Raw genomic sequence first — 18904 nt, 5'->3', positions numbered from 1 at the left:
ACATTGAAAGAGACGATTTGCTAAGTGAATCTTTGCTCTTATACTTCTAGAAGGAAATGTGTTTAGTTTAGACTCCTCTTTTTTTTATATCAGGAGAAGAGAGTGGAAGTTTAATTGTTTTTTGTGCACTTGTTTTTAAATCTCAGCTTTATTCATGTTTGCAGTGTCGCCATTTCAAAATCTTCTAATCCTCTTATTTCTGTTACATACTTACATTCGTGTTAAGATATACCACCACACATATTAATCATTAGACAGAAAAATGTTTTATTTGGCTCTAAGTGAGTGTAGGCCTGACAAAGAAGGTGAAACACTCAGCCATCCCTGTCACATTCCCTTGTGTTGATGCAACACTAAATTATTTACTGTTAGCTAGAAATGTTATAAATTCATCTGTGACACATCTCACTCCAAATATGCTATTTGAGATATCTGGATCAAGTTCTCTATCGGTTAAATAAATGGTTATAAAATCCAGGACAACCTAGTTTTGTTTGGTTTGCTTTGTTGATGATGTAATGACACTCAAAAATTCTATGGAATATCTGCAGATTCATAATCTATTTTTGATGCGAATGTTAATCTTTGTTACTGATTCAAGCAGATTTTATGTTTTTAATTAGGTTTATTATGATCAAATTTGTTTGTGTTGTTTTGTAGCTTCGCAATTTGACTCAGTTGGTCGAATTTCGGAGGTTTTGAAGTTTATAAGTTTTATCGATTGTGTTAATACTGTATGTGCAATTGTGCATAGAGTTAAGAAGTTTCAACATGGGAGAAATTGATGGATTAAATTTCAGTGGCATCTCAGGAAGGGGCTATGACGCACTATAAAGCGAAAAGAAATTCATGTCAGTAAGTTTCACAATTTTCATTTCACTGCTCAGTTCTTGCTCGTCTGTAACACCCCAAACCATACGAATCTGTTGAGCAGAAACAGAACTCAAATTCTTCAATAATTATTGCCCTGCTAACATGCACACTCCATTCATATTAAGCATATTGTTCTTTTCTGCATTTAAGTTATTACCCAAACTTAGAGATTGTTGTTAACAATGACTGTCAGACTAACTGAACTGCACCAGCCTTTGTGTTTACCTTGATGGAAATTTTTATCTTTTGGCAACTTTGGACTCGCATTGAAGGATACTATATGTTAAGTGAATCTATGCTCTTATATTATTTCTAGAAAGAAGTGGGTTTTGTTTAGAGTCCTTTTATAACAGGAGAAGAGAGTAAAACATCTATTGCTTTTTCATTTGCTTGTTTCTAAATCTCAAATTTATTCATGTTTGCAATGGCGCCGTTTTCAGAAACTTTTTGAATGCTCGCCTTTTCTGTTACACTAGTGTTCAAATTGTCTAAACACCTAATGAAAGGGTTAAATTTTTTATTACCATCTAATTTTTGTGTTTTAAGATATACCACTGCACATCAGTCATTCACATACAGCAAAATGTTTCATTTAGCTCTGAGTCCACACAAAGAAGGAGAAACACACGGCCAGTCCTTGTCACATTCGCTTGTGCATTGATGCAGCAGCAAATCATTTACTGTCAGCTAGCATGTTATAAATTCACTTATTACACATCTTACTCCAAGTAATTTGAGGTATCTGGGTCAAGTTGTCCCTATCTGATCAATAATTGGTAATAAAATCCAGGACAGCCTAATTTCCTTGGTTAAGAAAGGCAGAAGGATTTTTTGATCTGTGGTGCCAATATGAGGACCAATAAGAACATAGCTGAAGATCTACATAGATAGATATGCCTGGCCCCACAATGGCTTATAAAAGAGACATGAACTACCATTAATATAACTCATCAAACAACACCACCAAAATACCTTCTTCAGCAGTCTTTCTATTTTTGTCTTTAAGAAAACATATTAATGGCATCCATGGCTCTCTCATCTCCATCATTTGCAGGCACAGCTGTAACTTTGAACTCACAGTCAAAATTCCCAACAAATGTTGGATCCAGTAGCAATGAAATGATTGTGATGAGGAAGACATCAGCAAAGAAGCCTGCTGCTTCGTCGGGAAGTCCGTGGTACGGTCCAGACCGTGTCAAGTACCTTGGACCCTTCTCTGGTGAGTCTCCATCATACCTAACAGGTGAATTCCCTGGTGATTACGGCTGGGATACTGCTGGACTATCTGCGGACCCAGAGACCTTTGCCAAGAATCGGGAGCTGGAAGTGATTCATTCCAGGTGGGCCATGCTCGGCGCTTTGGGATGTGTTTTCCCTGAACTTCTCTCTAGAAATGGAGTTAAGTTTGGTGAAGCGGTCTGGTTCAAAGCTGGTTCTCAGATTTTCAGCGAAGGCGGACTTGACTACTTGGGAAATCCCAGCTTGGTTCATGCACAGAGCATCTTAGCTATTTGGGCCACACAAGTTATCCTTATGGGTGCTGTTGAGGGATATAGAGTTGCCGGTGGTCCACTAGGTGAGATTGTCGACCCGCTCTACCCAGGTGGTAGCTTTGACCCCTTAGGACTTGCAGAGGACCCAGAGGCATTTTCGGAGCTAAAGGTAAAGGAACTTAAGAATGGGCGACTTGCTATGTTCTCCATGTTCGGTTTCTTTGTTCAGGCTATTGTTACCGGCAAAGGTCCTCTAGAAAACTTGGCAGATCACCTTTCTGACCCTGTGACCAACAATGCTTGGTCATATGCTACCAATTTTGCTCCAGGAAAGTGAGAATGTACATGATAGTCAACTGAGATGATGTCCTTTCCTTCAAAGGCGAAGGAGATGGCTTTTCTTATCTTTCAACTTTTGTACATACAATCATTTAGCTTGTAATCAATCATTCAGATTATTTGGTACTTCCCATTAAAGCTTCTCAAGAATGTCAAGCATGTACTTAACAAACCCGGGTATCTTGTTGCAACCGCAACAAGGCTTGGGTGCCATTTCACTTATATCACTTGAAATTATTAAAAGTACGGATAGATTCGCCAAGGAACCATCTCTTTTGTATTGCTTAAATTAATTCTTATTATCAAATCAAGCTACCTATAGATATTCTACTACAAATGTAGTTAATTTAAGACGTTATTTTATACGATTTCAAATTTCGAAAGTTTGAAGTTAGTCGGTTCCGATGGTACAGCTGAAACTTTAGCCGTCCGGAGTTTTTTCCTGTTCAGATCCGCCTTTTGGAGCGAATCTTAGCAGGAAAAACTCAACCCATCTTCTCCCTCTCCTTCATCTTCTGATTTCCTTCTTGTTTGTTGGTTTTTGTAACTGCTTCTGGTAAATATTGATTAGAGTTTTTTGACAAGAGTCCCGTTCTTTGAACAAGTCTTCATAGTCTTCTAACTTACCGATCTAATTTTCAACTTAGTTTTGTTGATTTCTATTTTCAACACTTTTTTTCTTAAATTTGCTTCTTAAGAACTTCATCTTATCTGTTGTTATTTTAAATCAGTGGGTTTGTTGATTTAAGGGGTTCCAATCAAGGTTTGGGATTTCTGTTCAATCCCTAGCACAAACTGTTCGTATCAAAGGAATCTACATAGCAAATCTTCCGGTAGCATCGGCAACAATGAATCACCCAGCAACAACTTTGACAGACACCATGACTCCGGTTCACAAACCAGCAACAGCTAGAGATCCAAAGACACAGACACAACAAAGACACTAAGACCGAGAGAAGATCCAGTCAGTTCCAGACCGATTCATCCACCTTATAGCCGATTTAGGTTATACCTGTTACTTATGCTACTGTTACTTCGAAAAAATCATTGGCAGAAGGATGGATCTATGGATCCTGTTAAACCTATGTTACTTCCACTATGATTTTGAAAAATCCCTTGAGAAGTAGTTGGATTTGCATATCCTAACATCTCTACTGTATGTAGGTTTGTTATATGGTTTGGAAATGTTTCTCTTGTTCCAACCAAAACTACTTAAACCTGTCCTGCAATCAGTTAGGAATGGAAGGAATTCTTGTTTATTTTAGGGCTTGGGATTATGTTGTTAACAGGTTTGATTGTCCTTGTTGTTTGTTTAAGTTTGAAAACTGTGTAATTGCTGAAAATTCTAGAATCAGTTAATCAATCCCAATCTTGAATTGGAGTTCTAAGATCAGTACATGAGGCTTGCCTCTTTTTCGGGGAAAAAAAAAAATCGGATGGTACAGCATAAGGGTACAACAGTCCAAAAAAAATAATTATGAGTACGCCAAAAGAGTTTAAAATCCTGGGCTGGGCAGTTTTCAATCCACTACCGAACCAATCAGCATCTCTAATCCTACGATATAAATCCGTGAAAATCCCGAGCTACGGGTGGAACTCGAGTCTGACGGGTTTACTTTGGTAAACACAGTTTGAGAAGAACACTCCCATTTTTCCTCACCTTTCCATACTCTCCCACTCGCCCAAAATTCTCAGATCTGAGATTTCCCTCTATTTTAATCGCTCATTGCATATGCAAGTCAGTGGATCTGGTTTACATTCGCGACGGATTTCAATTTTTTAGGGTAAGCGAAATGTTTTCGTCAGTTTTGATCTCGATTTGATTACATTTTTTTTGTTAGGTTTTGAGTGCTGATACTGAAGTTTACAGAGATTTTTCAGAAGTGTTGGTGAATCTTGTATAAATTTGATCAGATCTGATTGTTCAATTTTTAAATTTTTTTTGTAGTGGAAGTATGGAGTTTGTGTATTAGGGATTATTATGTTTGGGATCTGATCAGAGAATTTTAATTTTTATGTTCTGATTTTGTAGATGGAGAAATCTTGTAGTTTGTTGATTCATTTCGACAAGGGAACACCAGCGCTTGCTAATGAAATTAAAGAATCATTAGAAGGAAGCGATGTTGATGCAAAGGTTGAAGCAATGAAAAAAGCAGTAATGTTATTACTCAATGGTGAAACGCTTCCTCAACTCTTCATAACTATTGTTCGCTATGTTTTACCATCAGAGGATCATACAATTCAGAAACTGTTACTTCTTTATTTAGAAATTATTGATAAAACTGATTCCAAAGGAAAAGTTTTACCTGAAATGATCTTGATTTGTCAGAATCTAAGAAATAATCTTCAGCATCCAAATGAATACATACGTGGTGTTACACTTAGATTCCTTTGTCGTTTGAATGAGACTGAAATTATCGAGCCTTTGATCCCGTCTATATTGGCAAACTTGGAACATCGTCATCCTTTTATCAGAAGAAATGCAATTTTGGCAGTTATGTCCATTTATAAACTTCCTCAAGGTGAGCAGCTTCTTGTTGATGCACCTGAGATGATTGAGAAAGCTCTTTCATCCGAGCAAGATCCCTCTGCGAAAAGAAATGCCTTTCTTATGTTGTTCACTTGTGCTCAAGAACGTGCCATTAATTATCTTCTTACCCGTGTTGATAGCATTCCTGAGTGGGGAGAGTTGCTTCAGATGGTTGTGTTGGAATTGATCCGAAAGGTTTGCAGAACTAATCGTGGAGAGAAGGGTAAATATATTACGATTATTATTTCCTTGTTAAGTGCACCTTCCAATGCTGTTATGTATGAATGTGCTGGAACCCTTGTTTCACTTTCATCTGCACCAACGGCTATCAGGGCTGCTGCCAACACCTACTGCCAACTTCTGCAGTCTCAGAGTGATAACAATGTTAAGCTTATTGTGCTTGATAGATTAAATGAGCTCAAAACTTCTCACCGGGAGATTATGGTTGATATGATCATGGATGTGCTTAGGGCACTTGCAAGCCCTAATCTCGATATTCGAAGGAAGACAATTGACATTGCTCTTGAACTGATAACTCCTCGAAACATTGATGAAGTTGTTCAAGCACTGAAGAAGGAAGTTGTGAAGACTCAGAGCACCGAGCTTGAGAAGAATGGAGAATACCGTCAAATGCTTGTTCAAGCTATTCATTCTTGTGCAATAAAATTCCCTGAAGTTGCCAGCACTGTGGTTCATTTATTGATGGATTTCTTGGGTGATAGCAATGTTGCTTCAGCTATTGATGTGGTTGTTTTTGTACGTGAGATTATTGAGACCAACCCAAAACTTAGGGTTGCAATTATAACTAGGCTCCTGGACACGTTCTACCAGATACGTGCAGCACGTGTATGTTCCTGTGCCCTCTGGATCATTGGAGAGTACTGTCTCTCACTCTCTGAAGTTGAGAGCGGGCTTGCTACCATCAAGCAATGTCTTGGGGACCTGCCTTTTTTCACAGTGAATGAAGAAGGAGATGGAGCAGATACTTCAAAACCATCCCAGCAAGTAAATTCCATCACTGTATCTTCTAGGAGACCCGCAATTCTTGCTGATGGTACCTATGCTACTCAGAGTGCTGCCTCGGAAACTGCCATATCTCCTCCTACCCTTGTTCAAGGATCCTTGGCTTCTCCCGGCAATTTGAGGTCTTTAATTCTTACTGGTGACTTTTTCCTTGGAGCAGTCGTGGCTTGTACACTGACGAAGCTTATATTGAGATTGGAAGAGGTTCAACCATCTAAACCCGAAGTGAACAAAGCATCTTCTCAAGCTTTGTTAGTCATGGTTTCTATGCTGCAACTTGGACAGTCCTCCTTCCTTCCTCACCCAATTGACAATGATTCATATGATAGAATTGTTCTTTGCATAAGATTGCTCTGCAATACCAGAGATGAGATACGAAAGATATGGTTACAGTCATGCCGTGACAGTTTCGTCAAGATGCTTGCAGATAAGCAGTTCTGTGAAACAGAAGAGATTAAAGCTAAGGCTCAGATTTCTCATGCACAACCAGATGATCTTATCGACTTCTACCATTTGAAGAGTAGGAAGGGTATGAGCCAGCTTGAGTTGGAAGATGAGGTCCAAGATGATCTTAAACGTGCTACTGGAGAATTCACCAAAGATGGAGATGACGCCAACAAGCTAAACCGCATTCTTCAGCTGACAGGATTCAGTGACCCTGTTTATGCTGAAGCATATGTTACAGTTCATCATTACGACATTGTACTTGATGTCACGGTGATCAATCGTACAAAGGAGACCCTCCAGAATTTGTGCCTGGAGTTGGCTACCATGGGTGACTTGAAACTTGTTGAGCGCCCCCAAAACTATACACTAGCTCCAGAGTCTAGTAAGCAGATTAGGGCCAACATTAAGGTCTCTTCAACTGAAACCGGGGTTATATTCGGGAACATTGTGTATGAGACTTCAAATGTGATGGAGCGAACAGTTGTAGTTCTTAATGACATACACATCGACATTATGGATTACATCTCTCCTGCTACATGTGCTGATGTTGCATTTAGAACTATGTGGGCTGAGTTCGAATGGGAAAACAAGGTGGCTGTCAACACAGTCATTCAAGACGAAAAGGAGTTCCTGAACCACATTATAAAGTCCACTAACATGAAGTGCCTCACTGCTCCGTCTGCGCTGGATGGTGACTGTGGGTTCCTAGCTGCAAACTTATACGCCAAGAGTGTGTTTGGAGAGGATGCATTAGTGAATGTGAGCATCGAGAAGCAAATTGATGGGAAGCTGAGTGGTTACATTAGGATAAGGAGCAAGACTCAAGGGATTGCCCTCAGTTTAGGGGATAAAATCACTCTTAAACAGAAAGGAGTAGCTATCTGATTGATAGATAGGAGATTGATACCTGACATCAACCTGTAGTTTATTCGATTTTATTTCTGCTCCATCTCTCCTTGAGTTATATCCCTCCGTCCTCACCATATTTCATCGCCATGATCCGCGACTGTTACGGGTATTGTTTTTTGGAAGTGAAAAATCTGCGGCCTTCACATGTGTTTCTTTTCTTACATCTAGGTTGAATAGGCAGTGTTTTTATAGGGACGGGAATTACTTTTGTGCTCCTTTGGAGCTCAATGTCTGTAGTACAAAAATTTGTGAATGAGAGAATGAAATATCTGAAACTTTTATTGATGATGTAATGGCGCCTCAGAATTCAATGAAATATCTGAAAATTCATCATCTCCTTTTGATGCGAATGTTAATTCTTTTGTTACTGATTCAAGCAGATTTCATATGTTTAATTAGGATTGTTGTGATTAAATTTATATGTGTTATTTTGACTCAATTGGTTACATTTCAGGTTTTGAAGTTTCATCTAATTTTGTTAATTTGTGGATTTGATTTAAGAGATTCAACTTGGGAGGAATTGATGGATGAAACTTTACAGACATTCAAGAGTGGCTATGATGCCCTGCAAAGTGAAAAGAAGTTCATATCAGTAAGTTTCTAAATTTTCATCTGTACTGCTCATTTGTTGGTTTTTGTATATATTAACCAAATTTGTTGAAATTATGGATTGCTTTGAAGCTCACTTTGCAGACGATATTTCGTTTTCCTAGAACACTAAACTTTCTAAAGACTCCAAACCACACTCTTGAATATGCAAGCTGCCTTGAGCCCTGTGTTGATCCACCTCAGCACCCAACTAGACTTATCTGTATGTTCCTATTGAAACATAACCTTGTTCTTCACAGTTTCATCTAACATTGCAAATGTCATAGATAACATCCATGAGCAGTCTTAACCAAACTTTCGCAACATTGTCTGGTACATGCTTCCATTTAGCACCTCAATCATCTCCAAAGTGTTCTTTTAAGTTTTTCTTGCCCGTCTTTAACACCACGACGAATCAATATGTTGAGAAGAAACGTAACTCAAATTCTTCATATTAAACATATGGTTAAAATTGTTGCCCAAACCTAGATACACAGATGTAGACACAGACTGCACGATGAATGATAACTGAGCTGCACCAGCATTGGTAATTTACGTTGATAGAACCTTTGTCTCTTGGCAACTTTGGACTCACATTGAAAGAGACTATATCTTAAGTGAATCTATGCACTTATACTTTTACAAAGAAATTGCTTGCTTACATCTCTGTTTGATGCGAATGTTAATTTTTGTTACTGATTTCATATTTTTAATTAGGTTTATTGTGATTAAAATTATTTGTGTTGTTTTGTAGCTTCGCAATTCGACTCAGTTGATTTGAGTTTCGGAGGTTTTTGAAGTTGATAAGTTTTATCACTGTGTGTGGATATGTGAATTGGAGTTGAGAGTTTCAACTTGGGAGGAGTTGGTGGATGATTTCAGGGGCATCTCAGGAAGTGGCTATGATATCCTGTAAAGTGAACTGAAATTCATATTAGTAAGTTTCCAAATTTACATTTTCACTGCTCAGTTCTCGGTTATCATGAATTGCTTTCAAGCTCATGTTGCAGACAATTTTTTTTTTTTTTTTTTTTGTTTTTAAAATCTTTTCTAGAACATGACTGTTTAGACCACACTCAGGTTTGTAAGCTGCCTTCAGTTTCCACTAGACGTATTAGTATGTTCCGATTGAAACATAACCTTGAACCCGACAATATCATCTAACATCTAGCTACACCTTAGCCCTTCCGCTGTTCGTTGTGAATATCTAACATCTAGCTACACCTTAGCCCTTCCGCTGTTCGTTGTGAATATTATAGATAACGTCCATGGGCAGTCTTGACCAAACTTTTGCAACATTGTCTAGCACATGCTTCCGTCCAGCACCTCGATCATCTCCCAAGTGTTCTTTAGTTTTTCTTGCCCGTCTTAACACCCCAAAGGATACCAATCTGTTAAGCTGAAACACGGCCCAAATTCTTCTATAATTTTGTTGCCTTGCTGATAACATGCATTCATTATTCATATTTAGCATATGGTTCTTTTCTGAAAATTACTACCCAAACCTAGAAACACAGATGTAGACTCAGACTGCAAGATGAATGATTAGACTCAGACTGCAAGATGAATGATAACTGAACTGCACCAGCCTTTGTAGTTTGGACTCGCATTGAAAAAGACTTTATGGAAGGTGAATCTTTGCTCTTATACTTCTAGAAAGAAATGGGTTTAGTTTAGACTCCTCTTTTCTTTAAACCAGGAGATAAGAGTAAACCTTCAATTGCTTTTCATTTGCTTGTTTTTAAATCTCAGCTTTATTCATGTTTGCAATGGCGCCAATTGTATAATCTTCTAATCCGCCTATTTCAGTTACATTACTGTTCTAATCTCAGTATCATCTAATTTATGATATACCACCAAACATCTTCTTAATCATTCACATACAAAAAAATGTTATTTTTGTCTCCAAGTGAGGGTAGGCCATACAAAGGCGAAATACTCAGCAATCGGTTGTCACATTCCCTTGTGTACTGATGCAGCACTAACTTATTTACTGTTAAAAATGTTATAATGAACTTGTGGCACATCTTACCCCAAATTACTATTTGAGATATGTGGGTCAAGTTATCTCTATTGACTAAATAATTGGTGATAAAATCCAGGACAACCTAAACTCTTTTTGTTTGTTTTGTCGATGATGTAGTGGCGCTCAAAAATTCAATGGAATATCTGAAGATTTACCATCTATTTTCGATGCGAATGTTAATCTTTGTTACTGATTCAAGCAGATTTCATATTTTTAATTAGGTTTATTGTGATTAAATTTGTTTGTGTTGTTTTGTCGCTTCGCAATTTGACTCGTTCGTCTTTCGGAGGTTATGAAGTTTATAAGTTTTATCTAATTGTGTTAATAGGTGAATTCGAGTTAAGAAGTGTCAACTTGGGTGAAATTGATGGATGAAATTTCAGAGGCATCTCAGGAAGGGGGTTATGATGCACTATAAAGCAAAAAGAAATTCATGTCAGTAAGTTCCAAATATTTCATTTCACTCCTCAGTTTTAACACCCCAAGCCATCCCAATCTCTTGAACAGATACAGAACTCAAATTCTATAATAATTCTGCTACCCTGCTAACATGCATCCTTCATTCATATTTCATATTAAGTGTATCGTTCTTTTCTACATTAAAATTACTACTAAACCTAGAAACCCAATTGTTAACAGTTTAACCAAACCTAGAAACATAGATGTATTTTTTAACAAAGACTGCCAGACTGCACAATCAATGATAACTGAACTGCACCAGCCTTTGTAGTTTACTTTGATAGAACATCTATCTTTTGGCTACTTTGGACTTCCACTGAAGGACAGTATGTATATGTTAAGTGAATCTATGCTCTTATATTTCTACAAAGAAATGCATTTAGTTTAGACTCCTCTTATAACAGGAGAAGAGAGGAAAACATCAATTGCTTTCCATTTCCATTTCCATTTCCATTTCCATTTCCATTTCCATTTTTATTTATTTATTTATTTTTATTTTTTTAAAACTGACGAGTTTCAAACTCGGGTCACTGGTATCATCGCCCATTGAATTCACCGCTGTACTACAGCGCCATTGGCGCCGTTTCCAAAAACTTTTAATCCTCGCTATTTCTGTTACATTAGTGTTTAAATTTGTACAAACACCTAAAGAAAGGGTTATAAGTCTGTGTCATCTAATTTTTGTGTAAGATGTCCAAACACAGACAGTAAAAGGTTTCATGTGGCTCTAACCGAGTGTAGGCCACTCAGAGAAGGTGAAACACTCGGCCATCCCTTGTGTAATGATGCAGCAGCAAATTATTTACTGTCTGCTAGAATGTTATTACTGTCTGCTAGAATGTTATAAATTCATTTATTACACATCTTACTCCAAATATACTACACCTGTGGTATGTGCATCAAGTTGTCCTTATATGCCTATCAGTTCAATAATTGGTAATAAAATCCATGACATCCTAATTTCCTTGGCTGAGAACGGAAGAAGGATTTTTAATATGTGGTGCCAATATCAGGACCAATAATAACACAGCAGAAGATCTACATAGATAGATATGCCTGGCCCCATAATGTCTTATAAAAGAGACACGAACTCCCCATCAATATAACTCATCAAACAGCATCACCGAAATAGCTTCTTCAGCAGCCTTTTCTATTTTCTCTTTAGCAAAACATATAAATGGCATCCATGGCTCTCTCATCCCCATCTTTTGCAGGCACCGCTGTAACTTTGAACTCACAATCAAAATTCTCAACCAATGTTAAATCCAGTAACAATGGAATGATCGTGATGAGGAAGACATCAGCAAAGAAGCCTGCTGCTTCTTCAGGAAGTCCATGGTACGGTCCAGACCGTGTCAAGTACCTTGGACCTTTCTCCGGTGAATCTCCATCATACTTAACTGGTGAATTCCCTGGTGATTACGGATGGGATACTGCTGGACTATCTGCAGACCCAGAGACCTTTGCCAAGAATCGGGAGCTGGAAGTGATTCATTCCAGGTGGGCCATGCTCGGCGCTTTGGGGTGTGTTTTCCCTGAACTTCTCTCTAGAAATGGAGTTAAGTTTGGTGAAGCGGTCTGGTTCAAAGCTGGTTCTCAGATTTTCAGTGAAGGTGGACTTGACTACTTGGGGAACTCCAGCTTAGTTCATGCTCAGAGCATCTTGGCGATTTGGGCCACTCAAGTTATCCTTATGGGAGCTGTTGAGGGATACAGAGTTGCTGGTGGTCCACTAGGTGAGATCGTCGACCCACTTTACCCAGGTGGTAGCTTTGACCCCTTAGGACTTGCAGAGGACCCAGAGGCATTTGCTGAGCTGAAGGTAAAGGAACTTAAGAACGGGAGACTTGCTATGTTCTCCATGTTCGGTTTCTTTGTTCAGGCTATTGTTACCGGCAAAGGTCCTCTTGAGAACCTGGCAGATCACCTTTCTGACCCCGTGAACAACAATGCCTGGTCATATGCTACTGACTTTGCTCCAGGAAAGTGAAAACATTCATGACAGTTAACTAAGATGATCTCTCTTCAAAGGCATTGGAGCTCAATTTTTTCTTCTCTACTTGTTATTTTATCATGTACATTCATTTTTAGCTTGTAAATAATCTGTCATTGAAATCTGTTTTGAAATATCATTTTGTACGTTTCCAGTCCCTTTGTCCAATCTCGTTAATATCTTCTAGTTTATCATTCTCTATTCCTACAATTTTAAATTCATATACAATTTCTTATCATTTTCATCTCTTTATCTAAATGATGTAGACAAAAGTAGTGTGATCCTTCCGCTCATTCCATTACAGTAATGTGCAGTACTTTACATTCAAAGGGTTTGAATCCCATTGTCAACTAAAATAAAAGGAATAAAATTATCTTTCAACTTTCAACAGTTATTCTTTCTTTTCGTTTTTGTGATGTATCGTCCGTTCGATAACTAGCTGCTTGGGACCAGTATTCCCAATCAGTAGCAGTATTCTTCCTCTCTAGCTAGATGACCCATTGCAAAATAAACCTATCCCTATTTCTTCATGTTGCTAACCAAAATTTATTCTCCTAGTCATTAGGATAATCGATCCAAGTATTAATTGAAATGTAACTAATACTAACACTGACGTTCCAACGAAAACACCGGATTTTACTATGTAGCAATCGCCGTCTAACCATCCTCTGCCGTATGCTTGTTTCTTATTCATACTGGATGCACCTCCTAATAGAACTATTGCAAACGCATAACTAATCCTGCAAATAAGAAACAAACTGGCTTAGCACTTAGCAGAGGCATTAAATTTTCATGTACCATTTCTTTTATTGATTGAATTATGATGGTTGCTTTAATGACTTGGTTTGGACGAGAATTTTGATTCCTTACCAAGAGAGAACCAACAAAATGATTGATATGGTTTGCTTCCTTGTTTCTCGAGCATCATGAATTTTCTTCTCTCTGGAGTTAAGTTTGTTGCCTATTACGTATGCCGTTCCTAGGATTTGAACAATTGAAAGACATACCAAAGCAGTGATTCCCAACCCAAATGCCGGGCTCCCGGGCAAATAACATAGTTTCTCATCCAACTTTACATCTTTCAACTACAAAAGAATGAGCAAGAGAAATTACAAACCAGAATTGAACAAATACATGTCATAATTGTATAGGACTACATATATTAATTTACCTTTGTTCTCTTGAATTCAGCTGCAACACAAGCCGAGAAAGCGATGAGACCAAGTAGGAGCTCGAATGAGCAAAACAGCACGAACCCGGAACTGTATTTCTCCATTAGTGGGTAGAGAGATAGAATATGTCTCTCTTACAGTTTGGGTTAGTCTTGATTAGTCTCATCTTCCCCCTTAGCTTGTTGTTTTAGACTTTCCTTGAGAAGGTTGGATTTCTTTCTTGGTTGCTTGGAACAGGAATGCTTGTTTTAGACTTTTCTTGGGAAAGTTGTTTTCATTTCATTCTCATTCTCCCCCATCTTATAAATGAAGCTTACTTCTTTTTATCAATCGACAAGGATGGCTATTTATCAACTACTGAAAATTTTAATCTTATATTAAATTAAAGTAAAGAATAATCAAAATGAAAATACAGAAAAGGAACCAAAATAAAAAGCTACCTACTGTTAGGATAATGCTCATGTAGTAGTTGATTTTCCATGTGGGTTGTTTGGACTTAATTCAGCATTTATTTGGTATGCAAAGAACGTAAGTGTTTCTATGATGCTAACAAATCCAGAGATGCAATAGTTGCAATTTGGCCGTTCCCTTGAGCCGCGAGTGCACGCTCTTTAGTTAGTTCAGTGGCGGAGTTGGGATTGGTAGCTGCGAGAGGGCCCATGAAAATGAAACTCTCTGTAAAGGTTAGGAAACCTTCTACTCGTTCTGATAATTCCCTTTGAAAAGTCTATGGCTGCTATTGTGATGTTGAACTTGGGATGTGGCCTGCATTTAAAGACATTCGCCAGTTACGTAAGCAGTTTGATCGGATTAAGATTGATCACATTCTTGCAGGGTTGTACTTGTATTCAGTGTAGGTTCTTGATCAGGCCCTTGCATATGAATTTGCACGAAGAAAGTAGCCAAAAGGTGTACTTTAGGTCGTAAAGTTTTTGCTTTCCTGATTTGTTGCCGGGGTTAGAAAAAAACAAAAATAATGCAGAGGGAGTCCTTAATTCTGCTGTTTGCATCAAAAACAAAAATAATGCAGGACCTTTAGGCCAACCACTAGAACCATAATATTGGGAATACCAAAATCTTCCAAGGCATACTGAATGAAGACAAAAAAGGTTGTGAAATAGCAAAATCAGATAACCCCTTAACCCAATTTTTTTTAATGGCAAATCTGCCCTTTACGTATTAGTGTTAATAATCTTGATTAGTGACTAAATATTTTTTTTTAGTGATTAAAATAATTTTCAGAATTATAAGAGTTGTTTAGATGAAAAATTTGAGGAAAAAAAATCAAAGTTTTGGTTTGGTTAAGAAGGAGAGAAAGAGAAGGAGAAAGTGAGAAAATTTTAATTCTTGATTCAATGGAGGATGAGGAGGGTCATAATTCATATAAAAAACCTAGGAAAATACATATCAACTACACCAATGATTCCCAAATGGCTGATTTCTTAGATTATGAGAATGATTTTACACCCACTCAAGCTCAAACTCAAACACAAACTCAAGATGATGATTTTTATGAGCCAAATCCAAATGATGAGTACATATATGAGGAACCCAATGCTTCTAATACACAAGTACACTTATATCTTATGCTCAATCTCACTTTTAGAGCACTCAATTATCAAAAGTTAGGTTTTTTGAATCATGGTTCGGCGAAACAGGTTGAGGTTCGGCTCACATCTATGAGCCGAATCTACCAATTGATGAACGGTTCGGCTTACTGAATCTGTTTACTGCATGCGCCGAACCTATAATTTCCAATTCCAACCCTTTTGCTAGACACTAGTTCGGCTTATATGAAAGTTTGATAGTAAGCCGAACAACATCCTGAATAACCCGGAATAGAATCATTACTAATTTGGCTTACATATCCAAAATCGTATGTGCCGAACATAATTTTTTAATTTCTGGGTTGAAATATTGTTATTGGTTGCACATATGAAGAATATCGTATCAGCCGAAACCTCTTATGTTTAAGGTTCGACACATAATATGATTATAGTCTGAGCCGAACATGAATTTGTAAATTTTTGGGTTAAAATATTGTTTGTGGTTCGGCACATATTGAGGATATCGTATAAGCCGAAACCTCTTATGTTCAAGGTTCGGCAGATAATATGATTATCGTCTGAGCCGAACATGAATTTGTTAATTTTTGGGTTAAAATATTGTTCGTGGTTCGGCACATATTGAGGATATCGTATAAGCCGAAACCTGTAGATGTTTATAGTTCGGCACATAATGCGATTATCGAATGCGCCGAACCCTGTTATTATATTCCCTTTCTAGTATTTAACCTTGTGATATTCTTTGTAGATCGTGCTTGGACCCATGGAAAATCAACCTGATCCAGTAGACATAATTCACGAGGATACCAAGGATCACTTCCAAAATGATTTGGTATGTAAGAACCTTTTGTTTTCCTTAATGTTGTCGGAATATTCCAAAGTTTTTCTTACTAATTACTTGTTTTGGAATGAACGTAGATATGCAAAACTAAACCAGAGGTTCTGGACTGGCTTGAGGAACACGCGATGAAGATAAATTGTGTTCTAGTTAAAGGACAACAAAGCCGATGGGATCGGTTTGAACTGATTTGTGAGCCTAGTGGAACCGGCGCTAGCAAGGTTAAAAAGGGTACTGTATACGTTGGGAAGACCGGGAGAAAGAATAGGACGAAGACGAAGAAAAGAAATTTCCCTTTCAAGATCGTTTTCAACCTCAAGAATAAGTCCATGAACAAAGAAGATCAATATTGGATAATGAATAAAGATATGGATTGTCGTCATAACCACCCACGTCCCAAAGACCTTCATGGACATGCGAAAGTAGCGCGACTCAAACCCGAAGAGATGCTAGAAGTGGATAAAATAACACGAGCACGTTTGACACCTTCTAGGATTCTTAGAAAATTGAAGGCGGACAACAACAATAACAAGTCGACTATGCAAACTATCTACAATGCAAGACAAAAGATTAGAATACTCAATTTGCAAGGTAGGATGGTGATGCAACAAGTAATGTGGTTAGGGGTGAAGAATAACTACGCTTGCCAAAATAAGTTGGATGACTTCGGTCAAGTCACACACCTTTTCCTTGCCCACCCGGAATGCGCCCAATTGGCTCTATGCTTCCCACAAGTTATTATATTGGATTGCACGTACAAGACTAATAAATATGAGATGCCGTTGATGAACATTATGGGGCATACTTCGACAAAGGCACCGTTCACCGTGGCTTTTTGTTTCATGAAAAACGAGAAGAAAGAGAGTTATGTTTGGGGGTTAGAACAATTGAAGTTAATCTTCCGGGAGGGTGCTCTTCCGAAAGTGTTCGTTTCTGATCAAGATTCATCGTTGATGTATGCTATTAAGAATGTATTTCCGGATGCATTCAATTTTCTTTGTACGTTTCACATATGGTGCAATGTGAGGAAAAAATGTCAACCGATAATTCAACCACTTAAGTTGAAAGAATTAGAGAATATTGCTAAGCTACCGTTGGAGACCCGAGTAAAGAAAAAGAAGGAATTCTTGAAAGCATATGAACATAATGAGATGTTGTGGGCTTCTTTCCAAGGAGAATGGGAAGCTTTGATATGGTCAATCACCGAGGATGTCTATGAAGAAAATTTTAAAATGCTTATTAAGCATTGGAAGACCGCCTACCCCGATGTCATTACTTACTTGGTCAAAGATGTGTTGGAACCTAATAAAGAAAGGTTCGTGAGTTGTTTCACAAATCGGCACAAACACTTCGACAACCAAGCCACAAATATGGTAGAGTCGGCTCATTATCGTTTGAAGAAGAACCTTTTTGGTTGTGTTGACACTTTTGTCACGGTTTTTGATGCAATTGATGAATATTTCAAAAGTGATGTTGTGAGAATTAAAACCGCGTTCGAGCATGACCTTATGTTTAGACACAAGAATTATGGTACTAATTGGCTACAGGAGTTAACTTATAGAGTCTCCCATCTATGCATCGACTTGTTGATGAAAGAAGTGGATTTGATTAAGACATTAGGCGCCACCTTGGAGGAAGAGTGTGTTTGTACAATGAAGAAATCTATGGGACTTCCATGACGCCATGACCCACTTCGATACAAGGATGGTATCATACCATTTGAGGATATTGATCATTTTTGGAAACAATTAAGCTTCGATCCTCTCCCAACCGAAGACGATGAGGATGATCTAGAGATATGGGACACGACAAATGGGAAAAAATTGGCGGAGATGTATAGGAATATGTCCCGACCTCAAAAAAAATTCCTATGGGACAACATTATGCCGGTCATGTATCCTTTCACCCAAGAAAATATTTTGGAACCGGAGAAGAGTGACCCGAAAGGTAGGAAGAGTAAGAAAATGAATAATTTCAAACTAGACAAGCCAACAAGGAACTATTGGCTAATAAAAGGAATCCATCCGGAGTTGAGTACCATGATGCAAGGTTTGAAAAGGCAAAGAAAAAAATTGAGAAGTTGATGAAGGAGGAAGAAGTCAAAGTTCCAAAAAAACGAGGTCGCCCGAGTATTCAAAAATCGGAAACAAGTAACAAAGAGGTGAATGATAATGATTGTCCGTCACAAGCTAAGGATAGTAAAGAGGATGTCAAGGGGAAGGCTAAGATGTATCCTTCACAAACTAAGATAAAGGAGAAAAGGACCGTACATGAAATTGGTAGGATGAGAGGACCCAAAAGAGATAAGTCCGGTAGGTATATGAGGCCTATCAATTTTATATACGATAACTACTTGGAAGATCTATCGCCAATAATTCATGAGCATATTATAGCAATGGACGACGTGCAAGGCGATGGAAATTGTGGTTATTACGTCACGGCGGAACAACTTGGTCCTTTTATGGAAGGGAATAATCCGGTGCCCCCTGAAAATGAAGTGAACTATATTCGGCAACGATTGTTACAAACCCTACGTAAAAACAAAGAATTCTATAAGACAATGATGAGAACAGGTCCAAGAAAAGATGCAGGGGTGGCAGCGGAGTACGTTGCATTCGAACGTCGTTTGCATGGGGATTTTATCATTAC

At 38.1% G+C, this 18904-nt stretch overlaps 4 protein-coding genes across 4 annotated transcripts; 3 read left to right on the top strand and 1 right to left on the bottom strand.

The window, feature by feature from the left end:
• The first annotated feature begins 1804 nt into the window (after positions 1–1804).
• On the top strand, positions 1805–2964 carry LOC113307721 (chlorophyll a-b binding protein of LHCII type 1-like). Its single transcript, XM_026556166.1, has one exon. The coding sequence runs from the start codon at positions 1891–1893 to the stop codon at positions 2701–2703; it is 813 nt and encodes a 270-aa protein (XP_026411951.1). The 5' UTR covers positions 1805–1890; the 3' UTR covers positions 2704–2964.
• A 1318-nt stretch (positions 2965–4282) lies between these two features.
• On the top strand, positions 4283–7952 carry LOC113314445 (coatomer subunit beta-1-like). The gene is made up of 2 exons (XM_026563237.1): positions 4283–4489; positions 4738–7952. The coding sequence occupies exon 2, from the start codon at positions 4738–4740 to the stop codon at positions 7588–7590; it is 2853 nt and encodes a 950-aa protein (XP_026419022.1). The 5' UTR covers positions 4283–4489; the 3' UTR covers positions 7591–7952.
• A 3833-nt stretch (positions 7953–11785) lies between these two features.
• On the top strand, positions 11786–12839 carry LOC113310315 (chlorophyll a-b binding protein of LHCII type 1-like). Its single transcript, XM_026558936.1, has one exon. It carries the CDS (start codon positions 11865–11867, stop codon positions 12675–12677), a length of 813 nt encoding a protein of 270 aa, XP_026414721.1. The 5' UTR covers positions 11786–11864; the 3' UTR covers positions 12678–12839.
• A 264-nt stretch (positions 12840–13103) lies between these two features.
• LOC113310316 lies at positions 13104–14395 on the bottom strand. Its single transcript, XM_026558937.1, has 4 exons — positions 14297–14395; positions 13852–14209; positions 13551–13765; positions 13104–13420 (listed from the first exon to the last, which is right to left on the bottom strand). The coding sequence occupies exons 2-4, from the start codon at positions 13954–13956 to the stop codon at positions 13216–13218; spliced, it is 525 nt and encodes a 174-aa protein (XP_026414722.1). The 5' UTR covers positions 13957–14209; positions 14297–14395; the 3' UTR covers positions 13104–13215.
• Between the last annotated feature and the right edge of the window lie 4509 nt (positions 14396–18904).

Source organism: Papaver somniferum, chromosome 9 (genome assembly GCF_003573695.1).
Source record: "Papaver somniferum cultivar HN1 chromosome 9, ASM357369v1, whole genome shotgun sequence".
Classification (NCBI taxonomy): Eukaryota; Viridiplantae; Streptophyta; class Magnoliopsida; order Ranunculales; family Papaveraceae; genus Papaver; species Papaver somniferum.
Note: the sequence above shows the minus strand (reverse complement) of the source record. Positions and strands in the feature narration are given on the sequence as shown.

What these genes read in the sequence shown, in the direction of transcription:
- LOC113307721 (XM_026556166.1), top strand. Translation starts at nt 1,891, where the DNA reads ATGGCATCCATGGCTCTCTCATCTCCATCATTTGCAGGCACAGCTGTA.
- LOC113314445 (XM_026563237.1), top strand. Translation starts at nt 4,738, where the DNA reads ATGGAGAAATCTTGTAGTTTGTTGATTCATTTCGACAAGGGAACACCA.
- LOC113310316 (XM_026558937.1), bottom strand. Translation starts at nt 13,956, where the DNA reads ATGGAGAAATACAGTTCCGGGTTCGTGCTGTTTTGCTCATTCGAGCTC. An exon ending in CTGAATTCAAGAGAACAAAG is followed by an intron (nt 13,766 to 13,851) that starts GTAAATTAATAT and finishes ATTCTTTTGTAG; the next exon opens with TTGAAAGATGTAAAGTTGGA. An exon ending in ATTTTGTTGGTTCTCTCTTG is followed by an intron (nt 13,421 to 13,550) that starts GTAAGGAATCAA and finishes TCTTATTTGCAG; the next exon opens with GATTAGTTATGCGTTTGCAA.
- LOC113310315 (XM_026558936.1), top strand. Translation starts at nt 11,865, where the DNA reads ATGGCATCCATGGCTCTCTCATCCCCATCTTTTGCAGGCACCGCTGTA.